At 43.6% G+C, this 14,304-nt stretch overlaps 1 protein-coding gene across 1 annotated transcript; it reads right to left on the bottom strand.

Moving 5' to 3' along the window:
• Positions 1–7,524: 7,524 nt before the first annotated feature.
• Positions 7,525–10,770, bottom strand: LOC129717172 (uncharacterized). The gene is made up of 2 exons (XM_055667017.1): positions 10,646–10,770; positions 7,525–9,267 (listed from the first exon to the last, which is right to left on the bottom strand). Exon 2 carries the CDS (start codon positions 9,016–9,018, stop codon positions 7,525–7,527), a length of 1,494 nt encoding a protein of 497 aa, XP_055522992.1. The 5' UTR covers positions 9,019–9,267; positions 10,646–10,770.
• Positions 10,771–14,304: the final 3,534 nt, after the last annotated feature.

Genomic DNA, 14,304 nt, shown 5'->3' with positions numbered 1-14,304 from the left:
AGTTGATCGACGACTCTCGGCATCACCGGCCCAATCGGCATCCGAGTAGCCAATTAAACCCTGCTGTGGATCACCACCAAGCTGTAACTGGTAGTACTTTGTAGCTTTCAAATAGCAGAGTACCCGCTTGGCTGCAGTCCAATCGCATTCTCGTGGCTGACTGAATCTTCTTCCTAGAATACCAGCGGTTGCTGCAATGTCCGGCCGCGCAACGATGGCCAAATAAAGCAGCCCACCGACCAGACTTCGGTATTTGCTTGGGTCTTCGAATGATTCACCTGCTTCTGTCAGCTTGAGGTAGCCTGGATCCATCGGCGAGTGTGCCGTCTTACACTGCTCCATGCCGAATATCTTCAGTAGCCTATCGATGTAATTCCGTAGACTTATCTTGAAGACGTTTCCTTCACGCTTTACTTCCATTCCTAGAAAGTGTCGCACTTCTCCCAGAGATGTTAGTTCGAATTCCGCGCTCAGACTGCTACAGACATTCTCCAGTTCTTGCTCTTCGATAGAGACGATCAACAAATCGTCTACATAAACTACTAGGAACACTTTCGTATTGCCGCTGCCCCTGACGTACAAACACGGGTCTGTCACAGCCGCTTTGAATCCGTTCTTCGCTAAAACTTCATCTAAACGTCGGTTCCAGCACCGAGCGGACTGGCGCAGTCCGTAGATGCTGCGTTGGAGACGACACACCAGATGTTCTTTACCGGGGACGATAAATCCCGGTGGCTGTCGCATAAAAACTTCCTCCTCCAGAGAGCCGTAGGGGTAGGCCGTTTTTACGTCCAGGTGGCGGATATGCATTTTATTCTTCGCTGCCACTCCGAGAAATGTACGGAACGTTGTTTGACACGTTACAAGTGCGAACACGTCATCTACGTCGACTCCAGATTGCTGCGCATAGCCTTGCGCTACCAATCTGGCTTTATGCTTCACCACTTGGTTCTCCTCGTTTCGCTTTTCTTTGTATACCCATTTTGAACCGATGGCCTTCCGCCCTTCCGGCAACGGTACCAACGTCCACGTCATGTTCCTTTGGTGAGCTTCCAGCTCTTGCAACATGGCTTCCCACCACACACGATCCTTTAAAGCTTCTCGATGATCTACCAGGCCTTCAACCGCGCATGCCGCGAATCCTACGTTAAAGTCCAGATTGTAATCCCGCAGATGTGGAGGCAGTGCTCCCAGATTTGGCCTTGTTGATCAACGTAGGTTGAAACTTTGATGCTCTTCATCGCCTTCAGCATCATAATAATCTTCTTCTCGCACTTCTTCGTTCGCTTTTTCGAAGGGAACCAGTTCAATGTCTTCTTCATTTCCGTCAACCCCTCTTTCGCTTTTCTTCTGCTCCTCAGGAGCTAATACCTCAACCGACGTCGTCCCGTTGTCCAGTTCGATGAATCGGGCGTCACGGCTCACCATGATCTGGTCCGTCTCGAGATCCACGAAACGGTAGGCTTTCAGTTCCATTGCATACCCGACAAAAGTCAGCTTTATGGCTTTGCTGTCCAGCTTCTTCCGCTTGGAATCAGGCACGTGGACATAGGCTTTACTTCCAAACACCCGGAAATGGCTGACATCGGGCTTCCTCCCCCACCAGAGCTCGTACGGGGTTTTTTGATTGATCTAGACGGCAACCTGTTCTGGAGATACGTAGCGGTTAACATTGCTTCTGTGGGGGTTGAGTACACCCCTGGAACAATATACCGTATTGCTCTATTTCCAGCCCTGAGTCATGCATCTCGTAAGTCGCAACATCACTCTTCCACGAATGCTACGGATGGATAACGAATCAACACGAGCCATGAGTGATCGTGTTGGCTTCGTCAGCGTCGTCTAGATTCACCAGGTTCGTATCGCCGTACTCCAGTCAGTCTTCAGTGATCGATCGCATAGGTAAGTCCGTAATGCAATTCTGGGCGATTCTCCTACGTGCCAATAGAGGTTTCCACAATGGCGTCCGTGGCAGGTTTGTTGGCTTCAGCGGAAACAATTTTTATAGCAAAGCCTCATAATAAAATGGTAACAAGGGAGAATCGCCCAAGGAAATTTGCATTTTATGGACCGCGAGTTATTCTAGAGAGATGCTCTTTTCCGTGCGCGTATCAATAGTGATCAATAGTATTTTTTGAAGTGTGCTACAAAGAATTCACGCAACGCCACGTTTTTTTTTTGGATGAGGGTGCCAAGATTCAACACGTTTTGTTTTTCTTCAAATTAATGCACTAAGATAATTTTGTGAATCCTAAGACCAAGCAATGCCATCTTGAATTGGTCGTGCAACAATTGGAAACCCCAGCGAGAGAGGAGAACGTTTTTCTTTTTTTTAGTGCCATTAGCGTTTCTTGTGTGCGTTAAACCGATGTTTAATTTTGTGTTTGCGAATTGTGGTCGGTTATGTTCTCGACATCGTGCAAAAAAAAAAAGGAAGAGAGCCGAAAGGAGAATGCTGATCGTAGACGTAGTAATGTGTTTCGCTGTTGGCCGTACTCTTATTTTGGTTACTTGGTTGGCCATACTGCGCATATAGAAAAACACCGCGAGAGAGAGAGCTTGACCCTACTTTACCATTTTTTTCTTATTTCCTTTTTATCAGTGTGTTTATGGAACGAAGGTCTGAATCAGAGTAAGACGAGAATATTCAAAAACCAGTGTGAGCGAAAGAACGCGATTAAGAAATTTACCGTGAAAAGGAGTGGATGAGTTTTTTTTGCTCTTTGTTTGATAACGGCAATAAGTAAGTCAGCTTACGATTTCGTTTCTCAACTCTCGTGTCTTGTGCCGAGTAAGACACCTGAAAGTGGATGATAATCTAAAGACGTTGCGACGGAAAAAAAACCAAGTGTTCCAAGGTAAGTCATTTGTATTCATAGTTTCGAAACCAAACAGACATATTGTGTTTTAATTTGATTTTGTCTAAAAATAAGGAATAAGCGAAGAGTCGCGTTTGTCGAAAGCAATCCTTTATAATAATAATGTTCGACGACTTCATACACGAATAAAAAATTTTTTTCCGGTATATGTATTGTGTCGATGGCGAAAATTTATTACACTGCATTTATGCTTTCACTTGATTGAACAGGCACAGGCGAAAAATCACACATTTTTTTTTTATTCGCACCGTTTTTGGCACACATGAAGACTGGGTGGTACTGATACTTTTTAGCAGTGGTACACACTTTGCGATGTTTTTTTTTTTTTTGACAAATATTCCCGTCGATCTATTCTTGCAGTGAACAATTACAGATTTTATTTCAAAGTGCTCTAATGAAGATTTTGCTCAACTTGAAACAATATATGACTTTTTCAATGCGGAAAACATGGTTCGGTACGACCATAGTTGGAGGAAATGGTGCGACACGACCATCACTCATGATTAACATAAATAGATACAGCAGTAGTTAAATGGAATGGCTCGGTACGACCATTGCCAAATGGATATTTTGGTTCGGTACGACCATAGTCAAAGGAAATGGTGCGGTACGACCATTGATAAATTGTGGAATATGGTTCGGTACGACCATGATTAAAGGAAGTGGTACGGTACGACCATTTATGAACTAGAAAGTAAGGTTTGGTACGACCATAAATGAAAAGAATGATTCTGGATTTGACCGTTGATAAATGCCTGATTTTTTTTTCGGTTCTATGCATGCATATAGTTTTTTTTTCTTCTCTATTCTCTGGCATTTACAGTATTCAATATGCCAGGTGGCAAATATGTACGGGCTCCTGATTATGTCGGCAATGAGGTGATATTTTTGAGGATGACACTGAGAAATGGTTTGCCGAGTCAGACGACGATGAAGTTGAGTTAGAGAATTCTCGATCACAAGATTCGCTTAGTCAGAGAACCGCTAAATCGAACCAAGATGTTGCTCGAAAAGGCAAAACGAAGCGAGCTCGTCAAAATCTACTTGACATTTCCAACAAGGCAAGAGCGTCCGGGTGACCATACGATTCTTCCATGGCTCGCTCCCCCACAGGTTCCAAACAATCTGGAGATTAGTGCTCCCTCTCAGTCGAAGTCAGATTGTCTTGGGGGAATCCGTTGCGATATTCGCTCCTTTCCGACGGGTATACCTACTTGCAAGTTATGGACGGAATGGTGTCGTTTCAAATCGAACTTCGAGATTTCTACGGACTTGAATAAAATCAGTAATGGCACGCATGTCAGACTGCTGTACCTTCACATGGGTGATCAGCTACAGGGCTTGATCTCTGCCGCAAAACTCTGTCCTAATTTTGACGACCCGCAATGCTATCTACCCTTGACACAGAACGTTAGCTCATATTTGCGTTCCTTGGTTGACACAACCGCAGAACATGAGGAGCTTATTCGTTTCAAACAGGAACCCAACGAGTCTGCCATAGCATTCTATGCAAGAGTTGTAGAGAAGGCCGGTATGTGTGGTTACGGTACTGGAGAGAATAAGTTCATCTGTTCGCAAGTACTACAGGGAATGACAAACCGGGAAGTTGCTAATACTGCGAGGACATACAATCACGATACCGAAGTCATCATTCAAGCGGCTACCAGGGCTGAGACATTTAATATCATCCCCGGACCGTCTAATACAGGGGGAATAATGGAACTTTCTAATAGATCGAACAATCCATCGTTGGGACAGAAGAGGTTCACACCAGGTGGTTTTGACTCGCAAGATCGTGATCGCTCAGATGGCCTTCTTCACAAACGAAGGGCGTATAATGGAAGGAGCGTGGGGAAACATGACCGTTGTTTCCGCTGCGACCGTCCAAAACACTATGGAAAGCAGTGTCCAGCTCTCTTCAAAAACTGCAACACGTGCAAAAAACGAGGACATTTTTCAATCATTTGCCGTCAAAAGCAAGTGAACAACGTCGGTTCTTCGGAGAATATTAACGAGCCAGTTAAGGAAGAGCAGTTGGTAAATTCGCTGTCTCTTTCAAATGCTTTGGTGAACTGTAGCGTGGGCTCTTCAGAACCTATATTGTTTTTGATAGATTCAGGCGCAGACGCGAACGTGATTTGAGGTAAAGATTGGGAAAATTTGGAGAAGCAAATTTGGAATGGCTCTGTACAGGTTGAGTTCGATAAGTGTACGGTTTCTCCATATCTCAGAGCATACGCCGCTGACCACCCAATGTCTGTTACAAAAGTATTTTGGGCAAGAATAGAAGTCAAAGGACAAAATAAGCCCAGTATCCGTACGAAATTTTTGGTGATACCCAAAGGTCGTGACACTTCCAGTGATTTGAAGTTGTTACTAATCGGAGAGGCGGAAGTGATAAAAATTAAATGTTTCTAATTTACTTACAAATAACAAGTTTCTTTTATCACTTCCTCGTGTATGCACTTTCCTTTTTACTATCTGTCTTTCCCTATACTAAATTTAGTGTAATGAATTTCCATAGACTTATTTATTTAATTTAGTTACTCACGAGTGTTGCTCTGAACGATTATAATTTTAAATACTGCCTGATATTGAACTAGTAGGTCGCAAACTTGCTCACAAATCTTTTCAATTCTCACGGGTGCGGGTTAAAACTGCTCTAATTCAACTAGTCATCATATCTGACGGTTCTGTCTTGATGGTTGGGAGGCAAACGAGAGTGTAAAGCTGTCGGCGCAGAGACTGGCAATTTTGCTTTATTCGCCAACGGAGTTCTTAAGGCTGCATGAGTTGCAACATTCTCCCCCCGGTGCATCTTGGGCCCGTCAGGAGTGCACTCTCTTTCACATCTAATAAGGCCAGTTTCGTCATTGGGCGTCGTAGTACACCTTTGGAGGTGCGCACAAATGCCTGTCGAATGTTACCTCCGCTGTCTTTTATCACCTGAACTATTCGGCCTCGTATCCACTCATTGCGTTTTGCCTCATCGGCAATCAAGACTAAGTCCCTTTCTTCGGCTGGACGGGTTTCGTCGAACCATCTTGTTTGTCTTCGGATTACTGGCAAATACTCTACCAGCCAACGGTTCCAAAACGTGGTAAGTTGGTTTTGAATTTGCTCCCACATGCCCATTAGGAGCTTTGGCTTAGATATCCCGGTAATTGATACTGGTTGTTTCACCCCTCCCGAGCACCCGAGTAAGAAGTGATTTGGCGTGAGAGCTTCGGACTCTTCAGAATCTAACGGTAGGTAGGTCAGAGGCCGTGAATTCACCAAGCTCTCTGCCTCAACGACTAAAGTCTGTAACCCCTCATCATTCAAATTCCCATCCGAATACGCTTCTTCCATTGCTGTTTTAACCGAACGAACCAAGCGCTCCCACGCGCCGCCCATGTGCGGGGCTGCCGGTGGAATGAAAGTCCACTTAGTTGCCGCATTCGTGAAAGTTTCTGACAATACTGCGTTTATCTGTTCGCGGAGCAAACGTTCTGCGCCTTAAAAGTTTGTACCATTGTCGAATTCAACTGGCGATCCGCGGCGACTAACGAATCTCCTCACACACGCAATGCAGGAGGCTGTGGACAGGTCATATGCGATTTCCAAATGCACTGCACGCACGGTGAGGCAGGTAAAGAGGGCAATCCATCGTTTGACGCTTGATCGTTTAACTTTCACCGAGAGTGGGCCGAAATAGTCTATTCCGACGTAGCTGAACGGGCGTATATGGTGAGCCAACCGCGCTGTCGGTAGCGGAGCCATTATCGGCATCAGTGGTTTGGTTTTACGAATTTTGCAATGTTGGCACATCCTAGTTTTCACTAACACGCGGAGTCGCGGAATCATTTACGACTGTTTCTGAGTTAGCATGGCGATGAATGCGATGATAGTAGTCGACTAGTAAGATTGTTACTGAGTGATCTTTTGGTAGCAGGATGGGGTACTTTATGTCGAACGGTAAATTTTTTGCCTTCCTCGCTCGGCTGCTTTGTCGTATCATGCCGTGCTCATCCATAACAGGCATGAACTGGTAGAGGCTACTGTCTTTGTGAATCGGTGTGCGTTGGTTTGGCAATGCAGATTCGTTTTGCTTTAAAAGCATTACTTCCTCCATATATGCTTCATGCTGCACTAGCTTGAATATCGTATCTCTGGCCGTTTTGAGTTCGTTTTGCTGAAGATGTCCCGAGAGCTTCGAGCGATCGGACCGAGAGTTGTTCAAAAATCGGAGCGCGTAGCCCATGGCTCTGTGCATTCTCTCCCAGCGACTGAATCGTTCATAACGAATAACAGAGCAAATCGCTGTGTGAAGCATAGTGAACGCTCTCGATTCTTCCGTCGTGGCTATGGAAGATTCCACGGTATGTGGCCACCTTTCTTCAGGCAGTCGCAGAAAATCTGGCCCCGAAAACCATTTACTCCCATCGCTGAAGTATGGGCCTTTTCCCCATTTGGTTGCTTCGTCCGCCGGGTTCAGTTTTGATGATACCCATCTCCATTCGGTTATATTCGATGAATCTAGGATTTTTCCAACACGATGAGCTACGAAGGGCCGATAATTTCGAGGATCTGCTCGGATCCATGACAACGCTGTTGTCGAATCGGTCCAGAAAAAGCGTCTGGTCATAATAACGCGGTGGTGCTCCTAAACGTGTCTCGCCAGCCGCGTTCCTAGTTCGCAGCCCTCAAGCTCAAGCCTAGGAATAGACTTAGGTTTCACCGGAGCGACTTTAGCTTTGGCTGCCAGTAGAGCACACTCCGCCTTTCCGTTTTTTGTTACAACTCTGATATGAACCGCGCACGCGTAGGCTTTCTCACTGGCGTCGGTGAACACATGCATTTGTGCATCTTTATACGTTGCTGCAGTTGCTTGCTTAAAGTAACATCTGGGTATTCGTACAGTACTGATGAACTCGATCATCTGGTTCCATTTCCGCCAAAGATCAAAGGAAACATCGTCAACTTTCTGATCCCATTCTGCCCCGGTTCGCCAGAGGTTTTGTATCAGCACCTTACCGTTAATAACAAACGGAGCGAGCAGCCCTAATGGGTCAAACAGAGTCATGACACATCTCAATACCTGCCGCTTTGTTGGTCGACAGCCACTGGAGAGCAACATCTGTACCTCAGTGCTCATTTGCGTAGAAAAGCTGAGCTCGTCGGTGTGGGGTGTCCAAAGCAACCCTAAGACTCGTTCGATTAGTTCACTATACGCTGAAACTAAACTTTTGCAGGCCGCGGTGCCAACTTCCCCTAATTCTGCTAGCACATGACGGTTATTCGAGCGCCACCCACGCAAAACGAATCCTCCATTATGATGTATCAGACGCACTTCCTTTGCCACTTGTTGTGCCTCTGTCGAGCTCTTAAAACTGTCCAGGTAATCGTCAACATAATGGCAATCAGTTATAGCGAGCGTCGCCCGAGGGAACTGGTTAGAATGGTTTTTCGCATTTAGATTTTTCACGTATTGTGCCGATGCCGGTGAGCAAGTGGATCCGAACGTTGCCACATCCATCAGATAGACCTCAGGTTTCTCTGTCGGAGTAGAGCGCCATAAAAAACGCTGTGAATGTTTATCGGCCTCCCGAATGCGAATCTGGTGGAACATTTCTTTTATATCCGCACTGACAGCCACTTCAAACCGTCGAAATCGAAAGAGAACACCGGGAAGCGAAGTCAACTGGTCGGGACCCTTTAGTAATACAGAATTCAATGAGACGCCATTGACTGTGGCAGCTGCGTCCCAAATGACGCGTATTTTACCAGGTTTCTTGGCATTCGTTACTGCGCCCAACGGAAGATACCAGATTCTACGCGGATCAGCATTTGTCAGTTCTGCTGGGGTCGCCTTATGGGCATATCCCTTAGACTGGTACTCTGTAATTTGGCGATGGAGATTTTCCTTCAGATCTGGGCAGCGGTTCATTTTCCTCTCAAGGCATTCAAGCCGACGGAGTGCCATAGGGTAACTATTCGGTAGAGTAAAGTTGTCTTGCTTCCACAGTAATCCTGTTTCGAATCGTTCCCCGACACGTTTTGTCGTAGTCTCCAAAATCATCTGTGCTCGCTCTTCTTCTTCTGATAGACCGGGTTTAGGCTCCACACTGACTTCCTCGGTTGCAAAAAATTGCTTCATAGCGTCATGTAGGTCCTGGTTTGAGACACTCTCACATACGTGAAAGCTGAACGCTTTGTCAATGCCAGCCCGGAGTCGACCGTATACGCACCAACCTAGTCGAGTTTTTGCAACTACAGGGCCAGCAGAATTACCTTCCTTCACTTTCAGCGGCACTGCCAGTTGCAGGTTATCAACGCCAATCAAGAATTTTAAATTTTTCAATATTTTTGCGCAGTTTTGATGTTATAAGTTGGAGTAACTCTCTAACTGTATCATGCAATGTGACAATTGAAAAAAAGGAGTTCCGTGAGCTCAAAAAGGACAGGTTTGTAACTGATTAAATGTACCTGGTCCATTCTGATTGAATCAAAGAAGAATCATTAATGACTTGGTCCATTATGACTGAACAATTGACCAAATAATTTTAATCCATTGATCGTCGAACAGTCAAAAAGTTTTTAATCTACATGGTTAGCTTCTGCGACATCAACAATTATTGAAAATAGTTTGAATAAACTTTAAACTGTGTTTGTTTCAACAAATCAATGGTAGGAGCGGAATGTTTTAATGGAACAAAAATATGGTTAATTCACTCACTTAAGTTATTCGTAATCATCTACTTTCTCTGCAACTTTGGCCAAAATTGCCGTAGAATAGATAATGAATTGGATGGTTTCCTCGTGTTTCGGTTCTTGAATTTCTGTCACGTTTGGATGTAGTGCTTCAATGACAGCTTTATGAAAATTTGGCACAGGTTCTTCATTATTGATTAGAAAATAATATTGAATAGATATTGACAACATGCTTTACACACTTAAATGTCAATCGAGTCAGCTTCTTCTTGTATTAATATGAAAGGTCTTCTCCAAACAATCGCTTGTGTTGCCTTTAGCTTCGTAATTTCATTACGGGCATAAATCTAATAAGCTTGAATCAAACAGTAACAAACATACACTTACAACTTATTTCAACCCCCTAAGGATATAATTCAGTGGTAAAATTATCAAGTTTTAAGTCAGTATAACTACTGTAACTTGAACTTCTTTCTGAAATTATGGAATGTTGTGTCACCCACACAAATGACTAACGTTTTTCAATTACGTGTTCAATCAGAGTGGACCATGTACACTTTCCTCATTTACTGGTAAAGTATACTTTGTTGACTAACGGGCAAAGAAGCATTCCGATAAGTTGCCTGATAGTTTTGAAATGCATTTATATTGACTTCAAACCGATGCTGTGAATTCCGATAATTTAAACTTTTTTCTGCTTAACACATGGTTCACTTTTTCTGCACACTATAAGACATGATATCAGGTCATGTTAGTGACAGCAATAAACGGTCCAAAAACACATTCAAAACCCCGGTAGTGCGTGAAACTTTACAGATTCCGATGGGGGGGTGAGTGAAAGAGTTCTCTGATACAGAGAAATCCGGAAAAACGCTTGAAAATTCTTCCGTTCGTTCGCTTTTATCAATAGCTGACCGAAGGCAGTCTCCTTGAAAATAAACACTTGGTCCGTTCTGACTGAACACTGTAATCGCTTTTCATTGGTCATGCAGACAAAAATCATGCTGCTATTTCTGCTGTTTTAGAAATAAATAAAATCTGATTGTTGTGTGATGTAGCTTAAGAAAACCTACATCCAATACTATCGTTAACTCGTTTTTTCCAGTTTTGCGACTTGGTCCGGTCTGACTTAACACCGACCATTTGTAGAATTTTTTTCATCGAATTCAATAAATTTTCACTTTCGTTTCAAGTTGTCGCACTCATCAACTTACATCAATGAGCCGCACTTCATTTACGTATGATTCCAACATCCCTTTCAAGTGGATTGCACTTGAATCTGCCCCACTGTTTCATCACAGTGATTGTCATGTGCGAAACACTTTCTTCTTCTTCTTCTTCTTAATTCTTTTTGAGCCGTCTCGTGACAGCTCTATTGGGAGGGCCAGTCGCATCGACTATATGCCCTGCTGTACTTTGTTCTAGAGTGTTCAAATCCATCAAATATTTAGTTTATTTTTCCTCACGAATTTAGCTATTTTCTTGTAGGTGTCAATATCACCGTTAGTGAATATTTCAGCTAGTGATCTGTATTTGTTGTCGAAGCTGTAGTCCATTCTTCGAATGCAATACTTCATACAATGCAGTATACTGTGTTCTGCAGTCTCTGCTTCTTCGCAGAGATCACAATCGGGGTCAGAAACAATTTTCATGCGGGCTAGCCAATATCGTGAGTAATCATGTCCAGATATAAGTCTGTTTATGAGCCTTATGTCCTGACCATTCATCACTTTTTTCCTATACCAGGGTGTTGTTGAGAAAGTTCGATTTATATCGTAGAATTTTTTTCCCTTCTCCACCGAATATGATTTATACCATTCTGTGGCGTTTTTTGCTAGTAGCTGTTTGAAAAACATGAATGCATCACTCACCAAAAATTTGTTCTCCAAAATATTGTCTGATGTTAAACCTTTTTTAGCTAAAAGGTCTGCGATGTCGTTCCCCTGTATTGCCACATGACTCGGAATCCACTGGATGAAAATGTTCCATTTCGCACAGATTTTTAATATGTCGATTAGTATGTCTTCGCCATGGTTGCTATCTCGTGTGCTCTCTAGCATTACACAAGCTGATTTCGAGTCGGTGTAGATGACAAAATTCTCTAGATGAAACTCGTCTACTAACGAGGTCGCCTTTTTTATCGCTGTAAGCTCTGCTGACGTGATGCTTGTCTCGTTCTTCAAGCGATAGTGAAACCTCTGACGGGTACTTTCAATGAAAACACCTATGCCACATACTGTATTTTCTTTCGACGCATCTGTAAAAATGCGCCCTCGTCCTCTATGAGTCCCATTCATAGTGAACAGTGCCATTTGCTTGAGTTTCATGGGATTTGTGTTGACTTTAGAGCTGAGTAATCCCTCTATGCAAGAAGCGATTCCAACTCTACCTACCGTGTACAACCGTTTATCCGTAGTTATGTTGTCAAAGGTGTCCTCATGTTTGCAGTAGAGCCGCTCCATAAAAGAAAAACTCTCTAAATCGTTTTCATTCGCTGGGGGATTTATATGCACTAATTGGTGTGCGACGATACTATCTCTAGCGCAACAGCGTATGATTTCTCTAGCCGCAACATATTCTTGCCTGAGATGTAATGGTTCTTGACCACTTAGTGCTGTCAGTACGTTCAGCGGCGTGGAGCGCGTCGTGCCCGTTATTTTTCTTAGGCACTGGTTGTTCACTATAGTCAACATCTTATGGTTGCTTTCCTTCGCGTTACAATGCACTACACTGCCATATTCCAATACACTGCGAAAAATTGATTTATATATATTTTGGCTACTGTGTCTGGATGAGCCCCAGTTTTGATACCACTGAGCACTTTTATCATGTTCAATCTATCTTGAATGTTTGTTCTTATCTGTCTTGTGTGTGCGCCAAAGCTTAAATAGCGATCTCTTATTATTCCGAGATACTTGTGATTTCTTACTGATTCGATATCCGTTCCATTAATTTGAATCTTAAGATGTTTGTCGTTGTTCTGAAAAAGTAGAGTTTTAGTCTTTTCAGCATTAATTTGAAGTTTAGCATCTCGGCAACGGCTATAAATTCGTCTATATATTCTTGAGCCACTTTGTTGAGATCTTCTAAATTTTTCGCTTCACCATAACCCCAAAATCGTCCGCATATTGAACAAGTACAACACCGTCTTTCTTTATATCATGCAACGCCAAAGTATACGTATTAAACAATGTTGGAGATAATACACGTTATGAAAAGACGAGCCCAGCCGACCATGCCAACACGCCGCATCGATCGACCACAGCAACCGATGCGCCAGGAAATTGATGAGCCAGGAGAAACCAGCGTAGCAACAGCCAGGGTAACTACATCGAGACGACCAACGCCAACTTGCCCCATCGATCGGACGCAACGATCGATGCACCGTAGAAATGATGAGCCAGGAAGAATCCAGCGTAGCAACAACCCAGGAAGGCAACGTAGACACGACCAACGAGTACCAACGTGGAGGACCCATCGAACGATATTGGTTGTGCTGACTAGGTAGATTTAGTTAATAAAAGGTTTAGCGATAGGAATATCGAGGCAGTCTTAAGCGTGCGTTCTATTGTAATCGGTCTTAAACGTGAATAAATATTTTTTTTATAATACTCGTAACCATTCGAGCATTACTGGCGCAGTCGACGGCAAGTGCGTGGAAGTAGTGAAACGCTAAATTTCCTAAGTGCGAATTAAGGAAAAGACTTAGTGCGGAAAAAGCAGTGCTAAGTGAACCGGAAAAAATACAAGTCCAAGTGAAAATTAGGACTTAGTTAAACAAACCAAAAGTGACTATCAAGTGATATCGCAAATAGAAGCTGCACTTAGTGAAAATAAGCGCAGTTTTAACAAATAAAAGCGCTTGGAAACAGAGCACCTCACGAAAGCCCAACCCGAGCAACATTCATCGAGAATAACCGGATCATCGGCGAAGCCACTGGTGAGCGCATATCACTCAGTTTGCGTGATTCGGAGCGACGGAAGGACCCACACACATCTACCTACAACCTACCAGAGGACCATACTTGAGACTCCAGATGATGCTGAAAGCATTTCTGTAAGTAAAACACTCTTAAACTAAATCTAAACATAATTCAATCGTCACTTTTCATCGAGACTAGTTGCCGATTGAATACCACATATCACAACGAAGTGTGTGAAACTCAAAATAAATTTGTGAAGCTAGTGCAAGTGTGAGCGCATATCTAACTTAAAACTGGTTCGCATATTGTTTAGTTCCCATAACAAGTGAACAAACAAATCTCACTTCATTTAAAATGGAGCGTGAACTTATGATCTCCCCAGACCTCATGCCAGCCAGAGCTTTGAAAAATCCTTTTTTAAAAAGACGCTTGAACGTTTTCGCGTTCAGTGACATGCTTTCCTTTTTGTGCGATCCTTCGCTCATTTTCAACTTGTATCTGCAGCATGTTCAATTTCAAAGAACGGTTTAAAGCAGAACGAATATGGAACGAGCTGCGTGCAACCTTTGCTTCCGCAAAAGGACCGCCGCTTTGTCTTTCATGTCCGTCATACCGGCATTCACATACCATTTTTCGTTTGCGTTCATGATCGTCCGAAAAAACAGTCAATCAGACTTCAACATTCACGAATATGCAACGGGCTGCGTGAGTTGTTTCCGCAAAAGGAGCACGGCCTCGGTATTCAAGGCCGTTCGGGAAACTTCGTACAACGTTCTGTCTGCATTACCATTCCGTTTTTCTTTTATGTT

Source organism: Wyeomyia smithii, chromosome 1 (genome assembly GCF_029784165.1).
Source record: "Wyeomyia smithii strain HCP4-BCI-WySm-NY-G18 chromosome 1, ASM2978416v1, whole genome shotgun sequence".
In the NCBI taxonomy this organism is placed as follows: Eukaryota; Metazoa; Arthropoda; class Insecta; order Diptera; family Culicidae; genus Wyeomyia; species Wyeomyia smithii.
The sequence above is the reverse complement of the archived record's forward strand: the minus strand, read 5'-3'. Positions and strand labels throughout refer to the sequence as shown.